Below are 21,711 nucleotides of genomic sequence, written 5' to 3'. Positions count from 1 at the left end.
ACTCAGCTTAGCTTGTGGATTGACTGCTGCCTCCCATGTTGGGAAGGGATGCTGGCTCAGCAACCACACACACTGAGTGACCGTGGTCTTCTCCCAGCATGTCAGTCCCAATCAGGCTCGCTATTGTTTTTTACAAAGAAATCTTTGTCCTTTTCCTCCCCCTCCAATTCTATAGAATTCCTCCATTCCTGCAAAGCTTCCTGAACCAGTGAAAGCCAGTGAGGCAGCTGCAAAAAAGACCCAGCCAAAGGCCAGGTAAGAAATGCCTTTGTGAGCACCTGTGCTGCTCTGGTTGCCATGGCAGCAGGGGGGCCTGCCTTGTGTTTCTTAGTTCTTTAGCTGCCATGACCCAAGGGTGCACAGATCAGGAAAGGAAATTGTGTCTGCCCTAGGCAGAAACTGTTTGAGAGGAATATAATGAAATACTATGATCTACATTTGAAAGAGAACCAAGAACTCCACAGCTGTTTCTTGAGCCTGGGAATAGGCACGGGTATTGGAAGGTGAGGCAATGGCAGGCTTTAAATGTTGCCAGTACAAGAGTGTACTAACCGTGTGTCCTGGCTTTTGGTTGGCCTCGTTCGCCACCCTGATCCTTAGTCTTTTGGGTTTATAGCCATCTTGTACTAGGCACAGACATAGTCTGTAGAGTCTAACCAAGGACTTCTTTCTACTTTCCCACAAAGCACACACATTGAGGCCCATAGAAACTAACATTTTGGACAGGCTACAGTTGATGAAGTGGTTTCACAGTCATTAATGCACTTGATGTCCACATCTGCTGTGTGATGCAGGCGTACGTGTGTTTCCCCATCTGTGAACGCAGATCTATGTGTCTTTCCATTTTCCTCATAAGGGACCCAAGGCAGAAAGAGGTTACACAACATACTCCTCATCACATATGTAGCTAGTGAGGAGCTAAAGCTCAAATACAGTTTTGCTTGACTCTTGTTCCCCTCAGGGGAGGACCAGTGTGGGGGCTCTCATATTTGAATTTCTTTTTTTTTTTTTTTTTTTTTAATTTTTGACAGGCAGAGTGGACAGTAGAGAGAGAGAGAGAAAGGTCTTCCTTTTTGCCGCTGGTTCATCCTCCAATGGCCGCCGCGGTAGGCGCGCTGCGGCCGGCGCACCGCGCTGATCCGATGGCAGGAGCCAGGTGCTTCTCCTGGTCTCCCATGGGGTGCAGGGCCCAAGCACTTGGGCCATCCTCCACTGCACTCCCTGGCCACAGCAGAGAGCTGGCCTGGAAGAGGGGCAACCAGGACAGGATCGGTGCCCCTACTGGGACTAGAACCCGGTGTGCCGGCGCCGCTAGGCGGAGGATTAGCCTATTAAGCCGCGGCGCCGGCCTCATATTTGAATTTCGATGGACATCTGCTCACCTCCCTCACCCCAGGATCTTTCTTTATTACACTTTACTCCCCCAGCATTATCTGCGCCATTTTCCTTCCCTCCTTGCTTCCCCAGGCTGCAGCCTGCCCATATGAGATAGCATTTGTATGACCAGTGCTCCAACCAGCACAAAAGCACCTCCTAACAGGGTGCCAGTGAAAAGTTTCTGGGCCCAAGATGGAGACTCCTTGGAATTGTGTCATGGGGAAAGACATGGCGCCACCTGCTTTGCTTTCTGTTTTTCATTTCATGGAGGAAGTGCCAGCGTATTTTGGGAATAGTCATGAAATTTGTTTGTTTGGGCCTTTAGCTTCATTTATGCTCCCTAAAGTGCAGTTTCAAAGGACAGCAGGAGCTCTGCCCTGGATTAGGCAGAAGCAGCCCCCAGACGGCTGTGAATGGGTAGAAATTGGCACGTGGGCTGCAGCAGAAGCAAACAGCCACACCGCGGTCCTCCCTGTGTTAGGTTTGGACTTTGTGAGTTACACAAAGTCCAGAATGACAGTGGCTTGTAGAAGATGAATGTTTACTTATTTATTTTTCTCTCAAGTAAACAAACGTGGCAGTAAGTAGGCCAGGGCTGGTATGACTGTTTTGTTTCATGAAGCCCTTAGGGGCCCAGGCAGAAGGCTCACCCTGAATTCACAGATAAGCCATGAATTCACAGAGCAGTGAGGCAGTGTCCAGGAGTAGCTAAGGAGGTGAGACAATGGACACGAACTACTTACTTCTTAAACCTTATTTCTTAAGCTTTCTAGGAACTGCCACATAAGAATCTGCTTACATCCTGTGTAAAGTCACAACTTAGATACATGGGCACACACGAAGTCAGGCAATGTGATGTGATTTTTACTGTGGATCCTGCACCCAGCTGAAAAAAGTTACTACTGTGGAGAACAGAGAGTCTGTGTGTGTTGGAGGAAATGGAATTTCTCTTAAACAGCTCAAACTTACTCCTTTCAGTTGCCATGTAGAATTCACTCACTCCCTTGGTTTTCATTGTAGAGAGACCATTTTGACAGTTCTTTTTTTTTTTTTTTAATTTATGTTTTAAAGATTTATTTATTTATTTGAAAGAGTTCCAAAGAGAGAGAGAGACAGGAAGAGTCAGAAAGATCTTCCATCTGCTTATTCACTCCTCAGATGGCAGCAGTGGCCAGGGCTGGCTCAGGCTGGAGCCAGGAGCCAGGAGTTTCGTCCAGGTCTCCTACATGGGTTGCCAGGGCCCAATCACTTAGACCATCTTCCGCTGCTTTTCCCAGGCCATTAGCAGGGAACTGGATCAGAAGTGGAGCAACTGAGACTCAAACCAATGTGTATATGGGATGCTGGCATTGCAGGCCACTGTGCCACAACACTGGCCCGTCCCTGGCTGTTAGTTCTAACCAAGTCTGAATTCCCTCTGCATCAGAACACCATCCGCCTCACACCCCTCTTTGCATCACCATATGAATTGTACTCTGGGATACCCCATGTGGTTTGGATACAAGTGTCCCAGGATGCAGTAAGCTGGAAAAGCTTCTGTATCGTGTGCTCTTTGAGATTCTCCAGTACATTCACACATGAAGAGTTCTGCTGGAAAGAAATCTATTCAGTATATCTTGGTCATTGTGTTAAAAACATACTTGTCCACTAAGCCTTTCCAGAACATTTAGTAGCACACCAACATCCTGTGGGCTGTCCGTTGGGAAGTGGATTAACTGGATTAGGAGGATTTGGATGAGAGTCACAGGAAGCATCATGAACTCTTCCCAGCCCTCTCCCTCTTGCCCACACTCTAACGTGAATCTTTTTTTCGTTTCCTTTTCTAGACTGACAGATCCCATTCCCACCACAGAGACTTCAATTGCACCCCGCCAGAGGCCTAAAGCTGGGCAGACTCAGCCAAACCCAGGAATCCTTCCCATCCAGCCAGCGTTGACACCTCGCAAGAGGGCCACAGTGCAGCCCCCACCTCAGGCTGCAGGTCAGTAACTGGACTGCTGTGAGGCTGGATATATCTTTGTTTTCCTGGATAACAGAGAAGTCTTTAGGTAGCATGGCTTTGCTTTAGGAATGGAATCCAGAGGACTCACGTAGAATAATGGCTTTCCTTCAGGAAAAAGAAGTGGTGAAATGGTATGGCAAAAGGAGAGACGCCTCACTGAATTCTGAGATGGATTTCCAAGACCACTAAAGCCTGTTTTTCCTAGTCTTGTCCCAGATTTTGTGATAAGTCCATTCAGGTCATACCTATCTCTTTTAAAGAAGTTGAAACTCACCTTTTTTTTTTTTGATGCTCACAAAGGAGTATCGTTGAATGCTTTGTCTGTTATGAAATCTCTTAAAGGGCCTCTTCATGATTTGGTATTCTGTTTCTAATGAGGTGAGAAGGTTTGTTTCATAGAGGATTAATCCACAATATCAGGTAACTGAACACAGCCATCACTTTCTCCATCAGGAAGCTATAAAAATAGGTGAATTTACTCTGGCCTCAGGATCAGTCCTTAAGGCATTCGGATCTGGCTAAAAAGAGTTTCTCAGGCACGGAAAGCCAAGACACTGTGGCAAAAATTGAACTAAATCAAAGATCTCTGTGAGTGAGATCCCAGTGGAAATGGAAAGAACGGGCCATCAAAGAAGGAGGTACCTTTCTCTGAAGGGAGGAGAGAACTTCCACTTTGATTACTGCCTTGTCTAAATAAGGTTAGAGTTTGTGAACTTAAGAGGCTTCCATAGCCTTGGCATCTCATGACAAGAGCCTCGGGTGATTACTGACATCATAAATAAGAGTGTTAATTGTTAAACCAACAACAGGAGTCACTGTGTGCTTACTCCCCATGTAGCATCTCTGTCCTTCATGTGTTATACTTCGGGAATTAATGGTAAAACTAGTACTCAAACAGTACTTTATACTTTGTGTTTCTGTGTGGGTACAAACTGTTGAAATCTTTACTTAGTATATACTAAGTTGATCTTCTGTATATAAAGATAATTAAAAATGAATCTTAATGAAGAATAGGATGGGAAAGGGAGTAGGAGATGGGATGGTTTGTGGGTGGGAGGGTGGTTATGGGGGGAAAAGCCGCTATAATCCAAAGGTTGTACTTTCAAAATTTATATTTATTAAATAAAAGTTTTCTAAGAAAAAAAAAAAGGTGAATTTGGCGGCCATCTACTTTTATAGTCAGGCATCCAGACTGGGGTTGTGTAAGCAACGCTTAAAGCATCAGAGAACCTCATGCCTGTGGGTGCCAAGAGTGTGTCTATGTGCAGTAACATCAGAGGCCAGTAGAAAATGTGTCAGAGTGGGGAACGTTCGGCCCATAGGCCATATAAGGGCCATGAAATCATGTGGTCTGGCCCTAACAAGGCCACCACAGGCGAGACTTGAAATTCAGTAAATCTATGGCAGACTAATTTTTAAGTTGATAATTTTATATGATCTGCAAATGATGTTATAAATATTCCAATGACCCTTGGCAGGAAAAGGGTTCCCCACGTCTGATGCAGACAGATACTCAGCGTGCTGAGTAGTTGACTCAGTGGGATGATGGCTAACAGAGGACTTACTGATGGAGGTGTACTCATTTGGAGCCTTGTTACTGAACTTTGTTTTGAGGAGAGTTTATCAAGAGGGTGGAAAGACATCCCAGATGGAACAAAGCACGTGGAAAAGCAGTGAGGAGCTCCCGTGGATTTGGGGATATTTGCCCACTTAACCCCTTCTTTATTGTGTTGGCAAGAGAGAAAGCTGTTTGGATCTGGAAAAGTTTTAAGCCCTTACATGGAGTTTATTCTCTCTGCAGGATCCAGCAATCAGCCTGGCCTTTTGACCAGTGTTCCCCAACCAAAAGCCCAACCCCAACCCAGCCAGCCTCTGCCACAGCCTCAGCCCAAACAGCCACAGGCTCCGCCTACCCCGCAGCAGACGCCTTCCACTCAGGCCCAGGGTCTGCCCACTCAGGCCCAGGCTACACCTCAGCACCAGCAGCAGCTCTTCCTCAAGCAGCAGCCAGCGCAGCAGCCAGCGCAGCAGCCAGCGCCACAACAGCCAGCGGGCACATTCTACCAGCAGCAGCAACAGCAGCAGGCCCAGACTCAGCAGGTGAGGTGGCCAGCATGACCGCTGCTGTGCAGAGCTGAGTGTGAGCAGGCCCGCTAGGTACAGGGGTCTCCCTTGGGGAGACAGAGAGCTGTTAACCGTTATATCATTGTTTCTTCATCACTCATTCCCCCTTCACCACTCTTCTCAGGCCATCAGGAATCTATCAGCTGATTGAGGAATCTTGCTGAAGGAGCTATTTTCTAAAGATTCTCTGTTTCCTTGTTTGTTTTTTTCCCTAACCTAACTATACCACCATTACTATACTATATTGGGGGAATAAATAATAATAATTTCTTACTGTTGTCAAGCATCCAGTGGTGTTTAACTATTTCTTTAAAAAAAAAAAAAAAGATTTATTTATTTTATTTGAAAGGCAGAGTTACAGAGAGAGAGTGAGAGATAGACCTTTCATCTGCTAGTTCACTCCCCAAATGGCCACAATGGCTGGGGCTGGGCCTATCTGGAGCCAGGAGCTTCTTCCGGGTCTCCCATGTGGGTGCAAGGGGCCCAAGTAATTGGACCATCTTCTGCTGCTTTCCCGTGCACATTAGCAAGGAGCTGGTTCAGAAGTGGAGCAGCTGGGATTCAAACCAGTGCCCATATGGGATGTTATCACTGCAGGCAGAGGCTTTACCTGCTAAGCCACAGCAGTGGCCCCAGTGTTTAACTATTTCTTATGTCTCGTAAATTAAGTTGGTTTGTTTGAATCAGGATCCAAAGTCCATATATTAATTTTAGTTGATTTATATTGTTTTGTTTTCCACTATTTTTTCTAGTTTTTCACAATGGACAAATTCATTGTGTAATGATTGCTGTAGCTTTTAAGTCCTCTTTCATACATAGGATCTCTCTCCCCCTTTTTTCCTCTTTACAAATTAATTTTTTTAAGACACTGGATTATTTGTCCTGTAGGATTTTCCACATTCTAGATTTGGCTAGTTGTATCTCTCTGGTATCATTTGATCTATTCCTCCCTTCTCTGTGTAACCTGGTCATTTCTTGAGACTTGCACAATATTTTATTCTGTTTGACATTTCTTTGCTCTTCCTCTTCCTGTGCCATCATATCAGGAGGGCTGTAATAGCTGATTGCCTCTCTTAAAAAGATCAATCCATGTGTTTGATCCAGTTGTTTAATGTACCCCATTATCTTAGAAGCCATTGGTGGTCATTTCTTAAGTCTATTAATTCATTAGGAATGGCAAAATAATATTGCAGGACTTCCTCTTTGTTTAGGGGCTAGGATTTTTCTATGGAGAATTTTCGCATCAGCTATTTAGTTACCCTGTGAGGAAGCTGTTGGAACAGAAAAGACAGGAAAAATACTTGAGTGTTTTCCTTTGTTTCCCAGTCTTCAGAATAATTAATTGTTCCCCAGTATTATCCAAAGATGAGCAATAAGCTTTTTGTCTTCTTTTGTTTAGTATATTTATGAATTTATGGATTTTAACATATTTGTTATCTCTTAATACATTGAAGTTTTAAAAAACTTACTTGTGTTGGTCAACATTGTTGTCCCAATGTTGACCAGTGGAAGTCTCTTCGGATTGGCTGTGGCTCCTTTGGATGTGGCTCCAGTGGCCTCTAATGGTATCCTTGCTACCTAGGATAATAAGCTGTTTCAGGATCATTCTGCCTTACTCCTGGAATCATTCATTTCTCTAGGACGCTGTTTCTTTTTAATGGAAATGATATTTAGAAACCATAGTTTTGAGGTTAGAGATCCTCACTTATTAATGAGTTAGTTATTGTTTCTAGGCCTTTTCAGGACATTTAGAAAATGTTATGTTTTGTTAAAGAATACACAGTATGAGTTCAGATTTGTAACTACAGGATTTTTGTTTAACTTTGTGGATTTTGTTTTATTTTTTTCATCTGAAAATCTTAATTCCTAACAACATTAACATTGTTAATTAATTGACTTGTCATTTCAAAATACCAATACCAATATATTACTGAAAACAGTTTAAAAATTTTTTGCCCCTTTGACCCTTAGACAGTTTAGTGTATTATTTTCTGGGGAGTTTAGCTACCAATTTGATACACAGGTTTATTTGTTTCATTGTGCTGTTTTTAATTATTGCTTTTAAATTTTCAGCTGTCTTTGTTTTATGAATATGTAAAACACTGACATTGTTTCAAAGTTAAATCTTTAAAAATCTTTGGCCTCTGGCTCATACATATGGGTAGCCCTGGTTCCTGTTTTTGGGCTAGAAGTGTTTTATTTAATATATCCTTGAGGGTGTATCACCATTTGTTCAGTTTCCTGTTGATAGACATTTGAGATTTTTTTCCAGCATTTGTTGTTATGGATAGGCAACTAGTTTTTGATATCTGCTTCTTCGCTTACCCTTTAACTTTGCCCCAGTAGAAAGAAGTAGGGATTATTCCTGTGACTGCGAAATCATATATTAGCTTCTGTGACACTCCAGATTCTAAAGTCACATGGTATTTAGTCAACTTTGCTCAGGCTAGGTCTAGAAACCCTCTTGGAAGACCAGCCTAGTGCAGTGGCAGGGCCTGGCAGTGTAAAGTGCTGCCATATATCTCTCAGGCCTACCTTTCTTTAGCCTCAGCACTGGTCACTGTCACATGGAGGTATTCGTGTTTTGTGAATGTAATTCCAGAATAGCATGTTAGTCATCTCCTCATTTCCTGCCACTTGTCCTGCTCAGTTTCAGGCAGTACATCCAACAACCCAGCAACCAGCCATTGCTCAGTTCCCGGTGGTGTCCCAAGGAGGCTCTCAACAGCAGCTCATACAGAATTTCTACCAGCAGCAGCAGCAACAGCAGCAGCAGCAGCAACAGCAGCTGGCCACAGCCCTGCATCAACAACAGCTGATGACTCAGCAGGCTGCCTTGCAGCAAAAGGCCGCCGTGGCAGCCATCCAACAGCCCCAGGCACAGCCGACTGTAGCCACACAGCCATCCCCTGCCCAGGAGCCAACGGTAAGGCTCAACCAGGGCACAGAGCACAAAGGCAGAAGAAGAGTATGCAGTGAGGGCTAAGACAGGGGCAGAAAGGGGGTGGCAGCAGCCGTGAGGGGGCCTCTGAATTAGGGCTGGGTTGCTTCCCCACTCTAGTGGTTAAAATATTTGAACTTTGCTAGATATATGCAGGAGACGGTATGAGATATTCTGTAGAAGGTAGAGGCTTTTATAAAAATGATTCTAGGCTACAGATGAGACGGGCATCCTAATTTATCAGTGTGAAATTAGGCTGGCAGAAAAAGCTGTTCATTGTCAGTGCCACTGCTGAACAGTCAAGGACGTAGGCAGGATCCAAGCTAATAATCCCCTTTCCCTCTTCAAGGAACAGTTTGATCTACTGTGCCCTTTCCAGCCTCTAGTGGTTTAAATGGGCCTCTACCTTTACCCTGCGTCCAGTGCTGTGTCTGTTCTTTGTCTTGGCTAGTGTTAGGAACCACACCATTCAGGTCTGCCATTCAACACCCTTCAAGGGCCTGCTTCCTGGAACCATTTATAATGCCTTATCCCCTTGGGTACTGGAGCATCTGAGTATCCACTAGTTCGGGCCAGCCTGTCAGTTTAGAAATTGGGCATGTCTGCTTTTCCGTATTGACTGCGTATGACATCAGAACCCCTTTCCTGACTGAATTCTGCAGTGTCTGCGTACTTGGGCACATTGCGCTTTGGCCTTCAGTAAGTGACCTTTATTCTGTACTCACATTTTTATGAGTGATAGTGATGAAATTTTTTATAGTCATAGAGGAAGGCATTTCTCATACCCAACCGATAGAGTGTCACAGCTACTTTCTTATTCCCAGGGAGAGCCCAACTACTAGACGAACGAAGGAAAAGTAAGAAACCATCTTTCTGAGGATTGATTTCTAATAGATTTTTGTCGCCCATCTTAAACCAGAAAACCTACATCCCTCCGAAAGGAAGCAGTGCCGTAAATAGATTGTCTTCTTTAAGTCTCAGCTAAGTGTGTGTTCAGTGTCTTTACACCTTCATTTCTACAGCAACTCAGTCTTCCTGCAGGCGTGTGGCAGACAGCTACTCTCTTTATTTTTAACAAGAGATAAAGCTCTTCTTGGTATTGGAAAAAGAACTTTAAAAAAAGATTACATGATGCAACTGGAAGGGAGCTTACAATCCAATTCAGATCCCTCATTTTATGGAATTGAAAACTGAGGCCCAGGCTAGAAAGTGATCATCCGAGAACATGAGGGGGCTTCAAAAAGTTCAAGTTCTTTCAATTCCATTTTTCCATGAACTTTTTGAAGCCCCTGTCATAGAAACTGACAGTAGCGGGGCTGGGATAAGAAGCAGTGTTGAAGGATAATAATAATGAATGCACATCTAGGGTGATTGCACACTCAGCTTCTATTCACTATAGTTCTTAGCTGGATGGAATATCCACTGTCCTGGGAATTATAAACCTTCTCCGTGTTCCCTGGGTAGAAAAATACTTTGAGTACTTTGCCATGGGGTGGTTGGTTTAAGAGACAGAGAAAGGAACAGATGCTGCTTTGGCCCAGCTTTGAGCATCCATGTCTTGCTGACTCTTGGCAGGGCTTATTTAGAGCAGCAAGTGAGGAAATGTACAGAAGAAGACCCTACAGGCATTTTAAATAATAATTTATAAGAGGAAAATGGCCTTGCACCTTGATGTCTATTGCAGTCTTATTAATATTAGCCCAAAAGAAGGACACAATCTATGTTATCAGGAACCCAACTGTGAAGTGATTAAAAATCATGGTTATAAAATCTGTGCAATACTATGAAAAAAAAATCTCATGAAATGTGAAGATTTATGTAGTTATGGAAAAAGCAGGTACTTAAAAAAGACTTAAACTACAAGGCACCACAAAGATAATAAGTATATTAGGTAGTAGAATGGAATTCTTTGTTTTTTTTTTTTGTTTGTTTATTTGTTTTTTAAAGATTTATTTACTTATTAAAAGACAGAGTGGCAGAGAGAGATCTTCCGTCTACTATGTTCAATCCCCAAATGGCTGCAACAGCTGGGGCTAGGCCAGGCCAAAACCAGGAGGCAGGAACTAAATACTTGGACCATCATCCACCGCTTCCCTGGAACATTAGCAGGGAGCTGGGTTGGAAGCAGGGTAGCAGGGAATTGAACCAGCACTCTGACATGAGATGCAGGCATCCCAAGCCATGGCTTAACCTGCTGTGCCACAATCCCTTCATTTCTTTTTTTTTTTTTTCTTTTTTTTTTTTTTGACAGGCAGAGTGGACAGTGAGAGAGACAGAGAGAAAGTTCTTCCTTTGCCTTTGGTTCACCCTCCAATGGCCGCTGCGGCTGGCGCACAGCACTGATCTGAAGGCAGGATCCAGGTGCTTCTCCTGGTCTCCCATGGGGTGCAGGGCCCAAGCACTTGGGGCCATCCTCCACTGCACTCCTGGGCCACAGCAGAGAGCTGGACTGGAAGAGGGGCAACCGGGACAGAATCTGGCGCCCCGACCGGGACTAGAACCCAGTGTGCCAGCGCCACAAGGCAGAGGATTAGCCTATTGAGCCACAGCGCCGGCCTCTCTTCATTTCTTGATAATGATTGTAGTTCATTTATAATAAAATACTTTGGTTTTATCTTTTAATAATCAGCAAGGTGGATGTCTGAGTCTACCTTTTGTCCTTTTCCTATGGTGTGCCTTTCCCTCCATCTCTTCCTAGTTCTGTCTTTGGAGGAGGAGGGAGTCTTGTGCAGAAGAGTCCAAAGTGACAGTTAGGAGACATGAATTCTGCTTCCAGTGAAGCACATGACCTCGCACGAGCACTTAGCCTCACTGGGGTGTGCTTTCATCTTCTTTAAAGTGAGGGAGTTAGAATCTGTGGCTCTGAAGGCCCCTTTCAACCCTCACTTTTTTTTTTATGCTTTAAAAATTATTTATTTTCATTTTCTTTGAAAGAGAGACAGAGAGGGAAAGCTTTCATCTACTGGTTCATTCCCCATAATGCTCACAATAGCTGAGGCTGGGCAAGGTTGTAGCCAGCAGTCAGGTACCCAAACCGGATCTTCCACTTGTGGGGAAGGGACCTAAGTTCTTGAGTCATCACCTGCTGCTTCCCAGGGTGTTCATTAACAGGAAGCTGGAGTCAGAAGCAGAGTTGGTACTCCAACCCAGGAACTCTGATACAGGATGTGAGCAACCCACGAGGCATCTTAACCTCTCTGACAAATGCCTGCTCGAACATTTCTTGATTCTAAATGGAGATAAAATTTTCTGCCTCATGGGGTTGTTGTGAGTAGTAGCTGAATAGATTGGAGCTGCTTTGCATAACAAGGTCAGTATCCCTTATCTGAAATACTTGGGACCAGAAGTGTTTTGGATTTTTTCAATTTTTAAAAATTATTTGTTTATTTATTTATCTGAAAGAAGAGAGAGGGAAGAACAGAAATATTCCATCTCTGGTTCACTCTCCTAATGGCCACACTTCTGGGGCTGGGCCAAGCAGAAGCCAGGAGCCAGGAACTCCATCTGGGTCTCCATTTGTGTGTCAGGAGCATCATCTGCTGCTTCCCGGGCACATCAGCAGGAAGTGGAGCAGCCAGGATGAGAACCAGCGCTGTGACGTGGGATGTGATTGCCCCAAGTGAACCGACTGAGTCACAACACCTGCCCAGATTTTTCAATTTTTGAAATATTTTAAACATACATAATGAGACATCTTAGGGAGGGGTTCCACATCTAAACAGAAAATTCCTTTGTTTCATTTTACACACAGTCTGAAAGTAATTTTATACAATATTTTTAGTGTGACCACATCTTGACTGTGTCATGTCATATGAGGTCAAGTATGGAATTTTTACTTGTGATCTCTTGTTGGCATTCAAAAAATTTTGGATTTTGAAGGATTTCAGGTTTTCAAATTAGGAGTGCTTAACCTGCAGCACACAGCTTGTATTGTTTATTTTTGTTTTTTGTATTACTATACATACAGCCTGTCAAAAGCCAAGTTCAGAAGCTTTCTATCCAAACCTACTCTTTCCTTTCTTTTTTTAAAGATTTATTTTATTTATTTGAAAGGCAGAGTGACAGAGAAGGAGAGGGAGAGACAAAGAGACAGAGAGACAGATCTTCCAACCTCAGGTTCACTCCCCAGATGGCTGCAACAGCCAGGACTGGGCCAGGCTGAAGGCAGGAGCGAGGAACTTCTTTCAGGTCTCCCATGTGGGGGCAGGGGCCCAAGGACTTGGGCCATCTTCTGCTGCTTTCCCAGGCACATTATCAGAGAGCTGGATCAAAAGTGGAGCAGCCAGGACTTGAACTGGCACCTATATGGGATGCTGGCATCACAGGTGGTGGCTTAACCTGCTATGCCACAACGCCGGCCCCAGCACACTGCTTTTATAGCATAAGATAGCTTCCTGTTGGAGGCATCTCTACTTCAGTGTGCTGCATAGAATAGGCAGGAGGGAAAATGTGCTCCAGATAGTGTGGACTCTTCAAAAGCTAAGGGGATCAATGCTTAAGTACCATTTTCAGAGTAATGAAATATGAAATAAGCCAGCCCATTTCTGTGCTCACAGCCCTCTGGCCAGGTGTGAGCTGCTGCTCAGCTGGCAGTTACAGGGCAGCTCTGGACCCTTGCAGGAACTTGTGGAGCTGGAGCACTGGTTTTCTTCAGAATGCTCTGCTTCTCCTTTAGCAAGCCAATGCATTACAATGCATGACTGATTCTTGAACCTTATAATTGTATCATCCAGCCTGTTGGTGAAGTGGTTGGTATACTGATACATGTACATAGTCTGCCTCAGTAAATGTTGCAAGTCTCCAGAACAATATAGGAACAGTCAATATCCCAAGTTACAAGCTTCTAGCCCCCAGTAGCTGGATATTCTGGTTTCCCTAAATTCTCTCAGGGCCAGATTGGCAGACTGTGCGAGTTGAGCTGCGTGTGTGGAGGGGGAACTCTCATTGACTGGAGGGAAGGGATAGTTGAATCCCTGGTGTATTTCATATCCTAAATCATTTTATCTCTGGACTGATAGAAATAAGAAATGGAGTTAGGTGGCTTTCTTAACTTTTCTTTTTTTAAGGATGAGACTGGAGACTTTTTTTTGAGAGGCAGAGAAAGAGAGTCCCGTTCACTGGTTCACTACCCAAATGTCTGCAGTTGCTAAGAGTCAGGAACTCAATCCAGGTCTCCCATATGGGTGGTGGGAACTCAGTTATTGAGCTATCACCACTGCCTCCCGAGGTCTACATTAACAGGAAGCTGGACTCAAGATCCAGAGCTAGGAGGTTTTTTTGTTTTGTTTAAAGATGTATTTATTTGAAAGGCAGATTACAGAGAGAGAGAGAGAGAGAAAAGATGGAGAGATCTTCCATTTGCTGGTTCACTCTCCAAATAGCCCCAATGGCTGGAGCTGGGCTGAACTGAAGCCAGGAGCCAGGAGCTTCTTCTAGGTCTCCCATGTATGTGCAGGGTCCAAGCACTTGGGCCATCTTCCACTGCTTTCCCAGGCCATAGCAGGGAGCTGGATTGGAAGTAGAACAGCCAGAACACAAACCAGCACCCATATGGGATGCCAGTACTGCAGACAGAGGCTTAACCTACTATACCACAGCGTGGGCCCCCAGAGCTGGGAGTTGAACTCAGGTTTTCTGATGTGAGATGCAGGTGTCTTAACCACAGGCTAAACACCCACCCCATCTTTTAACATTTTATGCATTTTTATTTTTTTAAAAAAATATTTATTTATTTATTTGAAAGTCAGAGTTATACAGAGGGAAGGAGAGACAGAGAGAGAGAAAAGTCTTCCATCCGCTGGTTCACTCCCCAATTGGCTTCAATGGCTGGAGCTGCACCAATCCAAAGCCAGGAGCCAGGAGCTTTTTCTGGGTCTCCTAAGCAGGTGCAGGGGCCCAAGAACTTGGACCATCTTCTACTACTGATTTCCTAGGCCATTGCAGAGAGCTGGATCGGAAGAGGAGCAGCCAGGACTCAAACCGGCATCCATAGGGGATGCAGGCACTACAGGCGGCGACTTTACCCCATATGCCATATTGCCAGTCCCTTCATTTTTCCTGATACAGGTGACAGCATGTAAGGACCACTCATGTGGTCATGAGGATGTCCCCACCTGTTCAATGTTCTGTGATAGCAGTTTGCTGTGTTCTGACAGTGGTCCACATCTCAAGTCCTTGTGTTGCCAGCTCAATCATCATCATAATCATTATTTTCCCCTTAAAGCACAAGAGTACTTCAAAAACTGTGGAAAGTAGAATTAAAATTTCATACTGGTGCAAAAAATTTTTGAAATCCATATGTATTTTTATGAACTTTTTGGTGACCCTTCATATACGTGAATTTCAAAAGCATTTTTTAAGATTTTTTTTTAATTTATTTTTATTTTTATTTTTTTTTGACAGGCAGAGTGGACAGTGAGAGAGAGACAGAGAGAAAGGTCTTCCTTTTGCCGTTGGTTCACCCTCCAATGGCCGCCGCGGTAGCGCGCTGCGGCCAGCGCACTGCGCTGTTCCGATGGCAGGAGCCAGGTGCTTATCCTGGTCTCCCATGGGGTGCAGGACCCAAGCACTTGGGCCATCCTCCACTGCACTCCCTAGCCACAGCAGAGAGCTGGCCTGGAAGAGGGGCAACCGGGACAGGATCGGTGCCCCGACCGGGACTAGAACCCGGTGTGCCGGCGCCGCAAGGTGGAGGATTAGCCTAGTGAGCCACGGCGCCGACCGCATTTTTTAAGATTTTTAAAAAATTTATTTGAAAGAATGACAGAGAGGGAGAGACAGAGAAAGAGATCTTCCATCTACTGGTTCATTCCCCAAATGGTCCACTTTTTTTTTTTTTTTGGAATTTAAGGTTTTATTTATTTATTTTAAAGGCAGAGTTACAGAGGCAGAGAGGGGTCTTCCATCCACTGGTTCATTCCCCAGATAGCCCCAACAGCGGAAAGTGAGCAGATCTGAAGACAGAAGCCTCTTCTAGGTCTCCCACGTGGGTGCAGGGGCCAAGCACTTGGGCCATCTTCCATTGCTTTCCCAGGTCATAACAGAGAGCTATTATAACCACACAGGAAATATTTAGATGTTAGGTTGTTTGGTTGTATTGTGAGGAGTTGGACTGGTTAGAAGGCAGTTAAAGTTGGTCCTGTTTGGAGGACCCTAAGGCACCCTAAGGTATCTTCCACTGCTTTCCCAGTCTCATTATTTGGGAGCTGGATAGGTAGCAGAGCAGCTGAGACTGGAACTGGTGCTCTGATATGGGATGCCAGCATCACAGGTGATGGCTTACCTGTTGCACCACGACACCAGCACAAAACTAGTATCAGGAATGGTGCCGGAACTTGAACCCAGGTACTCTGATATGGGATGTAGGCATCTTAACTACTATGCCATATACCTGCCCCTAAATTTATCTTCTAATTTCATTTTCCACAGACCTTTTTGAAGTCCCCTGGAATTCTCTGTCTATTCTCCAAAGCCATTTCCAAAGTGAAGACTGGAATAACTCAATCCCTCCATCCCAATGCCTTACATTTCTCAGGGCTTGTCAAGGAAATGATCTTGTGGATCCATCCCAAAAATGAAGTAAATTGCCTTACCAAAACCAAAAAACAGTATTACCATTTATTAATCACAGTATAATTCTGATTCCTGACGAGCCTCAGCTGTTAGAAGAAACCTTCGGGTTTTTTTTTTTGTTGTTGTTGTTGTTTTTTTTTTTTTAAAGATTTAATTGTTTGAAAGGCACAGAGAGAGAGAGAGAGAGAGAGAGAGAGTGCTTCCATTTACTGGTTCACTCTCCAAATGGTAGGAGCAGCCAAGACTGGGCCAGGCCAGGCTGAACTTCATCCAAGTCTCCCGTGTGGGTGGCAGGAGTTCGATACTGCTGCTTTCCCAGGTTTATTAGAAGGGAGCTGAATTGGAAGTGAAATAGTTGGTATGTAAGTCAGTACTCATATAGGATTCTGGCTAATAAGCTGTGCCACAATTCTCATCCAAACCATTCAACTTTAATACATGGAAGCTGCAGGTGTTCATCAGCTTCTAACTGCAGTATTAGAATCTACTGCTGCCCACTCTTTGGAATTCTGAACAAGTTTCTAAGTGACCCCCTGAAGAAGAAAGTGGTTAGAGAGAAAGATCTTCCATCCACTGGTTCACTCTGCAAATGGCCACAATGGCCAGCGCTGGGCCAGGTGGAAGCCAAGATCCAGGAACTTCTTCCAGGTCTGCCACATGGGTGCAGAAGCCCAAGCACAAGGGCCATCTTCCTCTGCTCTCTGAGGCAATTAGCAGGGAGCTGGATTGAAAGTGGAGCAGCTGGGGCTGGCGCCGCGGCTCACTAGGCTAATCCTCCGCCTTGTGGCGCCGGCACACCGGGTTCTAGTCCCGGTCAGGACGCCAGATTCTGTCTCGGTTGCCCCTCTTCCAGGCCAGCTCTCTGCTGTGGCCAGGGAGGGCAGTGGAGGATGGCCCAGGTCCTTGGGCCCTGTACCCCATGGGAGACCGGGAGAAGCACCTGGCTCCTGCCATCGGATCAGTGCAGTGCGCCGGCCGCAGCACACCAGCTGCGGCGGCCATTGGAGGGTGAACCAATGGCAAAGGAAGACCTTTCTCTCTGTCTCTCTCACTGTCCACTCTGCCTGTCAAAAAAATTTAAAAAATAAAATAAAAAATACAGAAAGAAAGAAAGTGGAGCAGCTGGGACATAAACCGGCAACCTCTATGGGTTACCAGTGTTGCAGGTGGCAGCTTTTCCTGTTACACTACAATGCCAGCACCAGAAAGTGGTCATTTAAGATGCATCCTAGATCTTCAGAAGTAGGAGTAGTTTAAGCTCTGTGCTGAATTGCATATGGATGCTCTGTGTATAATTGCTAATGAGGATTGAAATTTATGTGTAAATAGCAGGCAGATGCCGTGTTACAATCAGCCTCACAGTTGCAGCTCAGATTGACAAAGCAGAGTTTATTCTTCCTGGGTGTTACTGATGAGCTGAGTCATTTGAGTCCCACGTCAGCTCTCATGTGGCATTTTTTAGTTATTCTTATCTATTTGTTTTCCCGTTTCCTACCCCCTCCCATGAAACACTTTCTATCTCTCTTCTTTGCAGATTCAAGCCCCAGTAAGACAACAACCAAAAGTTCAGACAACCCCACCTCCTGCTATCCAGGGGCAGAAACTTGGATCTCTCACTCCTCCATCATCCCCCAAAACCCAACGTGCTGGGCACAGGCGGATTCTCAGTGATGTAACCCACAGTGCGGTCTTTGGGGTCCCTGCCAGCAAATCAACCCAGCTGCTCCAAGCAGCTGCAGCAGAGGCCAGTCTCAATAAGTCCAAGTATGTGGTGCTTCCTCTTTGTTCTCGCTTTTGTGGGCAAGGCCTGCCCGTGGCTGTTACTGTGTGATTCTTTGCATTAGTATGTAGATTGTGTAGATGTTTATATCGTATGGCCATGTTTAATAAGAAAACTTGAATTTGCCTGTAGAACATGTACTCTGCTGGTCTTTAGAAATATTTCCTCCTCAGCCCACTCTTTCCATTTTGTCTTTCATTCCATGTTCTAGAGAACATTTCCCCTCCCTCCCTCCCTCCTTCCCTCTCGCTCTCTCTCTCTTTCTTTTCCTTTCTTCCTCATTTCCCTTCCCATCCCTCCCTCCACTCCCCTCTCCTCCCTCCTCTCCCTCCCCTCCCCTGTCTTTCATTCCATGTTCTAGAAAGCATTTTCCTTCCCTCCCTCCCTCCCTTCCTCTTTCTTTCTTCCTGCCTTCCTCACTTCCCATCCCTTCCCTCCCCTTCCCTTGCTTCTCCTCCCCTCCCCTCCTCTTCCCTCCTTTCCCCTTCTTTCCCTTCCCCTCCCTTCCCTTCCAGAAGCACAAAATAGCAGTGACTGTATCTATTTCTATTTGATTGTGTTGATGGTTCTAATTCTGTGCATGTTAGATCCTGAAAGGTAGAAGACAGCCCCACCGGGGGTCAGTGGTTGTATATATTATGGTGGTCACCACAGGGAGCTCAAGCCCAAGGGCAGGCTGCTTTGTGATCCTGAACTGAAAGGACTTCCAGATAAGACTGAAAACTGGCCAGCGCCCCGGCTCACTAGGCTAATCCTCCACCTGCGGCGCCAGCACACTGGGTTCTAGTCCTGGTTGGGGCACCAGATTCTGTCCCGGTTGCTCCTCTTCCAGTCCAGCTCTCTGCTGTGGCCCAGGAGTGCAGTGGAGGATGGCCCAGGTCCTTGGGCCCTGCCACTCGCATGGGAGACCAGGATGAAGCACCTGGCTCCTGGCTTTGGATCAGCGCAGTGCGCCGGCTGTAGCAGCCATTTGGGGGGTGAACCAATGGAAGGAAGACCTTTCTCTCTGTCTCTCTGTCTCTCTCTCTCTCTCTCTAACTCTGCCTGTCAAAAAAAAAAAAAAAAAAAAAAAAGACTGAAAACTAAGCAAGAGATTAAAGAAGTTGTAGGAGGTAGTTATGAAGGAAAGGAGGCGTTTGTTTCACAAAGTGAAAGCGTGTGTCTATGGAAAGTTCTTCATTGCTGCGGAAGGCCTTTTAGGAAAACACTGTAGAAAAGGACGGTGTGACTCAGAAAAGAATTTGACCCTGAAACAAAGTTTTGTTCAACTTTTATTTGTCTCTCTATTTCATGGGGGTGGGAACCTGTGTAGGTCTGCAACCACCACTCCATCAGGCTCTCCTCGGACCTCCCAACAAAACGTTTATAATCCCGCAGAAGGTTCTACATGGAATCCCTTTGATGATGACAATTTCTCCAAACTTACAGCTGAAGAACTGCTAAACAAGGACTTTGCCAAGCTGGGGGAAGGTGAGTGAGTAGTGCCCTTCTTGTGATCTTTGGTTATGACATCTCTGTGCTGAGACATCACAAGGAGCCAGAGTGAATCTTAACCCTAAAGGAATGTGCATGTGAACACGAAGGCTTGGGCCATGTCCTCAAAGGCTCAATTTCAAAGCGTGCCTGCAAATCCATCTTTATTTTTACTACAGCATGGAGGCCTTCCGTGTGCAAGAAATCCTGACCTATATGGGTCTTAGCAAGGAGAATGGAACTTTAGGGAAGAAAGTTCTAGAAAACATTCAGTGGTATAGATCAAGTTGATCCTTTGGAGCAGGGTCACTTCTTGGAGGAGGAGGGTGGCTCCCTCCTTATAGGTGGGCTTGTTCTAGGACGTGGTGACTGCTTGAACATGAGAGTGTGTCCGCACTTGAATGCAGACTCTCTCACTGTGATCTGAGTTCCAAATGGCGGTTGACTCACTATATAAAAGAGATTGTGTAAACAAAAGGCACAATTCTACCCAGAAAACTCACAGTCTAGGAAGGCAGGACACACATAGCATATGCATGCCCATACACATACATGCATACATGCATACACACACAGACACACACACACACACACTCACTCTGGGAAACTGATATGCCCTGGGAAAATTCTCTAAAATGCAGTTCTCAAAGAATACCACAATGTGGATAAGAGTGCAGGGTGAAAGAATGATCAGAACCAAGTGAATAATATCAGTTGTTGACCAAACATTTCAGCTTCAGTTGGCATTTTATGGAAATGTTTTAAGAATCAATATTTCCTGCCTTTTTAAACAGAAGAAGGGCATGGGATTTAACTTTCTTTGACAACTCTGTGTGCCCATTATGTTCTGTATATAAACAGGAATATTGTCATGGACTGTTAAGCTATAGTGATTTTGCATCTGATTAATCGGTCTCCCAAGTTCTATTTTCCCCTGTTTATTTTTACTAATTTCCTGTCTCCCTTGTTTCTGTTCTGCTGTCAGCTTACACATAAAGCGACTTCATTGTGCTTGTCCTTTGTAGCCTCTTATTCTGCCATCTCCACAAGTCCCTCTTCTCATTTGCCACCCATACTGCTTCCCACGGGGAAACCAGGCCATGAACCTCATTAGAATGACATAAAAACAAGTAGATTCCAAGTGAGGGCAGGAGGCATTGTGCCTTGAGAAATGTGCTTGAGCTGTAGGGCTTTAGTTCTGTGCTTTCTCTTTTCAGTTATTTTTATTTATTTATTAAACATTTTTAAACTTTAATAAAAACACCATAAAAGTTACCATCTTACTCATTTTTAAGTGCACAGTTCAGTAGGTTAAGTGTTTTCGCACTGTTGTGTAACCAATCTCCAGAACTCTTTTCATTTTGGAAAACTGATGTTCTATCTCTTGATTATTAGTAATCTCTTCCCTTTTCTCAGCTGTTCTCTCAGTTACTGCTGTGACTGAATAAGGACCTTTGAATAGCGGAGGTGTTGCCATAACGCAGTAAAAAGAGTCAAGTCTAGAAGCTGGTCCAGAGGGTACCCTTCCCCTCTATCCTGTTACTATTTAATATTGCACAAGGGCTTTATATATTTATATATATATACACACAAATATATATATTTGATTAAGATATAATATACATATTTGTGGGGTATAATGTGACATTTCAAGTATATACGTTAGCTGCAGTGGCTCAGTGCTGTGGAGGGTGGGACATTTTCCCTCTACCCAACTGTTTTGGTGCCCATTACCTAGCCTCCCTGCCCCGGCCCTTCCAGCCTGTAGTCTCACAGGGTTCTGCAGGAATGAGTTGAGCAGTGTTCTGTCTTTGCAGGCAAACATCCTGAGAAGCTCGGAGGCTCAGCCGAGAGTTTGCTCCCAGGTTTTCAGTCAGCTCAAGGCGATGCTTTTGCCACTCCACCATTTTCTGCAGGAACCGGTTAGTATGGCAAACACTTAAAACTGAGACTCACTGTTGCTGCCGTCACACTGCTTTCCCTCCACAGATAGCTCTAGGTACGGGTAACACACCCCAGATCCTGGCAGTAACTTACGTGCTCCTTTCTTCAATCAGAAGGCATTGTGGGAGATCTGGAATCACTTGGAGTTGAAGTGAGAGCATGGCAGCCCCATGAGGACACACTTGCGCTCTCTTGACTGCAGACATGTCTTAAGCAAATACTAAAAGTTTGAGAAGCAGCACTTTGTTCATCTCTTGTAGTTGCTTAGATTCTTTGGGATGATTTGATGAGTTCTAAGAATTAGATGTTCTGTCCTGTATCTGATGCTCTACCAAGCAGTGTTTGTGTGTGTGTGTAGTGTGTGTGCGTGTACACATGCATGCATGCAATTTTGGGGAGAGGCAATGTATAAAAGTTAGTAGTATAGAGAAAAGAGTGTTCAGACTTCTCATGATCTCACTAAGACGTACCACACAGATACCATCCTGATGTCTCCTA

General features: G+C 44.8%; 1 protein-coding gene across 8 annotated transcripts in view; it reads left to right on the top strand.

The window, feature by feature from the left end:
* AAK1 (AP2 associated kinase 1) overlaps nt 1-21,711 on the top strand; it is a 183,889-nt gene that overhangs the window by 123,573 nt on the left and 38,605 nt on the right. For all 8 annotated transcript variants that reach the window (XM_062209578.1, XM_062209573.1, XM_062209577.1 and 5 more), the window contains exons 10-16: nt 176-255; nt 3,204-3,358; nt 5,181-5,479; nt 8,154-8,429; nt 17,551-17,780; nt 19,109-19,266; nt 21,087-21,191. In XM_062209578.1, coding sequence (XP_062065562.1) covers nt 176-255; nt 3,204-3,358; nt 5,181-5,479; nt 8,154-8,429; nt 17,551-17,780; nt 19,109-19,266; nt 21,087-21,191 — 1,303 coding nt within the window. The remainder of the gene's footprint in view (nt 1-175; nt 256-3,203; nt 3,359-5,180; nt 5,480-8,153; nt 8,430-17,550; nt 17,781-19,108; nt 19,267-21,086; nt 21,192-21,711) is intronic.

Source organism: Lepus europaeus, chromosome 13 (genome assembly GCF_033115175.1).
Source record: "Lepus europaeus isolate LE1 chromosome 13, mLepTim1.pri, whole genome shotgun sequence".
NCBI lineage: Eukaryota > Metazoa > Chordata > Mammalia > Lagomorpha > Leporidae > Lepus > Lepus europaeus.
The sequence above is the reverse complement of the archived record's forward strand: the minus strand, read 5'-3'. Positions and strand labels throughout refer to the sequence as shown.